This window comes from Sphaeramia orbicularis, chromosome 16 (assembly GCF_902148855.1).
Source record: "Sphaeramia orbicularis chromosome 16, fSphaOr1.1, whole genome shotgun sequence".
Lineage (NCBI taxonomy): Eukaryota > Metazoa > Chordata > Actinopteri > Kurtiformes > Apogonidae > Sphaeramia > Sphaeramia orbicularis.
Window position 1 is genome coordinate 6,011,394 of NC_043972.1, and position 4,272 is coordinate 6,015,665.

A 4,272-nucleotide genomic window follows, 5' to 3' on the forward strand; every position below is an offset into this window, starting at 1 on the left:
GGGTTTGTCTGTCACTGGACGGATCAATACAACCGAGGCTGTGCGTAATTACGCATCAGTGACTGTGGCTCAGAGGATCCAGTCTGAGGCTGATCAACCTGCCCAAATGTGCGAATATGCCCACAGCTCACACCAAACCAATGTGGTCTGTGCGCCTCTGTGAAGGTGGCTGAATATTTTCTTTAGTCGTGGATGTTAATGCGCAGTGGAGTGCTTTACACCCCCCCCCCCCCCCCCCCCCCCCCTCTCTCTCTCTCTCTCTCACCTCCTACCCACCGGCACCCACCGCAGCGCACAGAATGAGACACGCCTTTTTCTCGGCTCCGTTGTCGGGTCGGTGGGCAGCGGGCTGCCGGTGATTGACCAGCCTCTCTCCCTGATCTGTCAGCCGGCTGGCTTGGCGCCTCCCCTCTCCTCTATAAATGTAGGAAATCTATTCATTCCTTTCACACTGAGCCTGCTGAAGTAAGAGGAACTGTGAGGCTCCACGGGATGTGTTGACAGACTAGAATTCAGCTGTTTGGTTTCTATTCTCTCGGTTAAGTGTGATTTTATTAGAGCAGCTTTTCAGTCTCTCCATCGCCGTTGTCTCATCTCCAGTCCCTCCTGCTGCCTGTAGTGCATTTGTTTCATTTTTTCGCCGCTGCCTCTCTCTCTCTCTCTCTGAGCCCTTGGTTATCTAAGATGAAGGCTGTTACTCCAGTCCGCCCCCAGGACTCCTCCTCCAGCGACAGCCAGCTCTCCCTGCACTATCTGTCGAAGGAGAGCCTCAACATCGCCCGGTGCAGGATGGAAGAGGAGGACCTTTTCTGCCTGCAATACGACATGAACGACTGCTACAGCCGACTGAAGCGCTTGGTTCCCACCATACCGCAGGATAAGAAAGTCAGCAAAGTGGAAATCCTCCAGCATGTCATAGACTACATCCTGGACCTGCAGCTGGCCCTGGAGACGCACCCTTCCCTTCATAAACAACCAGCACAGCGGACCGGGACGTGCCCCCCTCCAGCCTCCAACCCCAGCCGGACACCGCTCACCGTCCTCAACATTGACCACCACCAGGTAAGCTCCAGACTCTCCGGTCCCAGCCTCCGCTTACCGGGGACTTACCGGGGACCCCGGTTTCTGTGGTGTGCCAGACTGCGTCCGCCAGTCAGACTCAGACAAAGCGCGTCATGCCCGTTATGTGTCATTGTCCTTTCAGTGGGAGACGGAAAAAGAAAAGACTCAAATACAACATACTTCTCTGCGTATCCCTGACCCCAAAAAAATCATGCGTAAAACAACACATTTGCCGTGGGTTAGATTGCGCACTTGATTGCGGGCTTTATGATTTGCATGATAATGACAGTGTGTGTCAGAGGCCCACCTTATCCAGGATTGGTGAAGTACCTCAGCCTGCAGCCCACTCCACTGCGCACAATAAGGGCAATTTGTTATTCAATAGCCTATAAGAGAATTTATTATGGCAGATATAGCTGTCTAATTTTCTGCTGCTGTGCTGTATATCATTTATTTTTCAGGGCTTTGGGCCTCGCCTGTATTTAATGTCATCCACGGTAAGATAAAGCGTTTTTACATCTTTCTTTTTCTTCTTTTTCTTGTAGAGGACGTCAATAGTCAAAAAGCCGGAGGACTCTATTTTATGCCGCTGAGACACACGCACTGCATTGGTAAGTTGACTCAAATACTATTCATTATTATCTAACACGACTCTTTAATTTTGTGTGCACCTTTACAAGTTTAGTTCTTTTTTTTTTTAATCACAGACACTCAGAGAAAAAAAAAAATCAGTGTCCAGTGAGTCATCCTGATTATTTTAGCCTGTATGTTGTGCACATTTTCAATCTGTAGAGTGCTTCTGGGAGGCCAGTAGATGTCAGGAATAATAATAATTGAGGAACATAAAATTGGCACCAACCTCAGAGGCAGCTGTGCTTTGCGCAATAACTGTCACCGGTGTAGCAATATGGGAAGGAGAGAGGGTTAAAACCTCAGCTTTCCCTCTTTCATTCTGACACACACTCCTTCCTCCTGTCTCTGTGCTTCTCTTCCACTTTCTCTCCGTCCCACTCAGTTACATCCCAGCTGCTGCCCTGCCTTTAAAGTTAGATTTACAGCTCCTGATCTAAACACACCTGGATAAAACCAGCCTATGAGCGTGTACCTGGTGTGTGACAGCAGCAGTAGCAGTGTTTGGTGCAGCCTGGTGGCGGTTGAGTCTTGGCCGCCCTCAGCTGCCTCTTGTCAGCCTTGCCCAACAGCTTGAGGAGCTGTGTGGTTGTTGTTTGACCTGGTTTGTTTTGGGTTGTTGATCAAGCATGGCCTCTGTTTTGTTGGTGGCGCCAGTCAGTCTGGAGCTCTGCAGCTCACCCCCCCACTTCTATTCATCCCCTCCACAGGTGTGCAGGCTGCACAGAGCCGCTCCAAAGCCAGCAAAGCTTCACCAGGGACTCACACCCAACTGGAGGCACAATCACAAGGGGATTTCAAAACCGCTGGGAGGAATTAAACCCAAATAAAATCACTATTCATATCAGCTTTTTTTGATTCCACTGAACAGGGAATCTGTGTGTAGACATCTCCTTCTCCTTCCCCTGTTTAAGTTGCTCTAACTTTACTTCTTATCACTTGAAATGTCTCAAAAAGAGTGAAAACACGGACTCCCCATGCCAAGAAGTTTTTGTTGGAAACCCATGTGTCAACAGCATCTGAAAACTGTTTGTGAATTGTGCTTAAAGAAAAACTAAACCCGACTCCAGTTTAAAGCTTTACTAAACTGCGAAAATCATTGTATATGTTTTTGGACATCTATTGTTTCAAATAGATGATGTGGGTCGAACGGGGCTGTCGTCCCTGGAACCTTAAAATGTTTGATATTGTAAAGAAGAACAATTCTGATCCGAGACAATTAAGATTGTACATATAGAGAAACAAATGTTCTATAAAAATATGTGAAAGGAATACTTATATGCTTAAAATAGACTATTGTAATTATAAGATATTTTTATTAAAACCTTTTTTTCTGTTGTCCTGTAAATATTGTGTTTCCACTTTTAAGTCTTTAGTGAATGAACATGGTTATGCTCTGCCTATAATGTCCTCACATGATGATATCAGTTAACTCTTTGCAGTGTTTTTTGGAATAGTTTAATATGTAGCATGTCAGGCTCATTGCAGAGGTATTGAATGTGCACTGAAGCTGCCCTCCCTGTGTAGATATGTGGTGGAGTTCAACACCAGTTCCTCTCCTTTCTTTCATTTGTCCTGCTAAGCTTTTCTCTTGAATTGTTTTGTACTCATTAACTATGATGACGCTGACCCGTTCGGAGAGATGGGTCGCTTTTGTGTTTAATCTTTAACGTAAAAAGGCCCAATTTTATTCTGTTGCATTGCACTCTTGTTAAAGTCAATCTGAGAGTTACAGCACTTCTGACAGTGTTTACGATGTAATACCTAAAGATCACTGCAAAACAATGTCTCTGTTTTACTGCAGGTTTTGTGCACTCAGAGCTTCTCCTTGGGAAGTTAACGATTGACACATGAAATCATTAAACTTTGGTTATGAATTGATGAAATATGTGAACATTAACAGACTCTTTGTGGACAACACAGCTGTATTCAGTCTGTTAGTAGATATTCAATGATTTCCCTGTTGGAAAGGCAGCAGCCATTGTTAATGTAAAGAGAAGAAAAAACTTTTTTTCATGACATTGAACACCGAATTTACCTCACCACCCTCCTGCCAGTGTGAGAGGGCACCTGTACATGACTGTCAGCTGCACTGTTGGACTTGACCTTCACTGGCTTGTGAGGAGTTGTCAAAACAATTAAAGTTTCCAGGAAGAATTGTGTCGTCTCAAGTTTTGTCTCAAGGGGCATCTTGGTTCATCGCTTTCAATGCCAACACCTGAAATGTGTAGGAAAAACAAGTACATTAAAAATGTAGAAAACCCAAACATAATGAACCGAGTCGTGGAAAGTAAAGGGTGGATAATAGATGTCATGAAACCGGTTTCACAGGCAGAATCACAAGTGACAGCCAAGAGTTCCGATCTTAAACTATAAAACATTTATTTATACCAGTAGAAGCAGGTTAATTATCTCTATTATATTATTTGCAAGTGCAATTATCATTTCTGTGAATCAACAGTTCAACACAGGTGAAGGTAGATTTTTGTTGCAACTTGTTTTCCTTAAATTACATGGAGATAAATTATGACATATAAAATGTTACAGACATAATTTTTTTTTATCTAATAAAGCATGAGA

The 4,272-nt window shown here is 44.4% G+C and overlaps 1 protein-coding gene across 1 annotated transcript; it reads left to right on the forward strand.

The window, feature by feature from the left end:
• Positions 1 to 353: 353 nt before the first annotated feature.
• id4 (inhibitor of DNA binding 4) lies at positions 354 to 3,849 on the forward strand. Its single transcript, XM_030158325.1, has 3 exons — positions 354 to 1,062; positions 1,608 to 1,673; positions 2,403 to 3,849. The coding sequence occupies exons 1-2, from the start codon at positions 685 to 687 to the stop codon at positions 1,653 to 1,655; spliced, it is 426 nt and encodes a 141-aa protein (XP_030014185.1). The 5' UTR covers positions 354 to 684; the 3' UTR covers positions 1,656 to 1,673; positions 2,403 to 3,849.
• The last annotated feature ends 423 nt before the right edge of the window (positions 3,850 to 4,272 follow it).

Bases quoted from the DNA above. Each gene is read 5' to 3' on its own strand.
- id4 (XM_030158325.1), top strand. From the start codon at position 685: ATGAAGGCTGTTACTCCAGTCCGCCCCCAGGACTCCTCCTCCAGCGAC. The intron at 1,063-1,607 runs GTAAGCTCCAGA...TTTTTCTTGTAG, and splicing joins TCAACATTGACCACCACCAG to AGGACGTCAATAGTCAAAAA.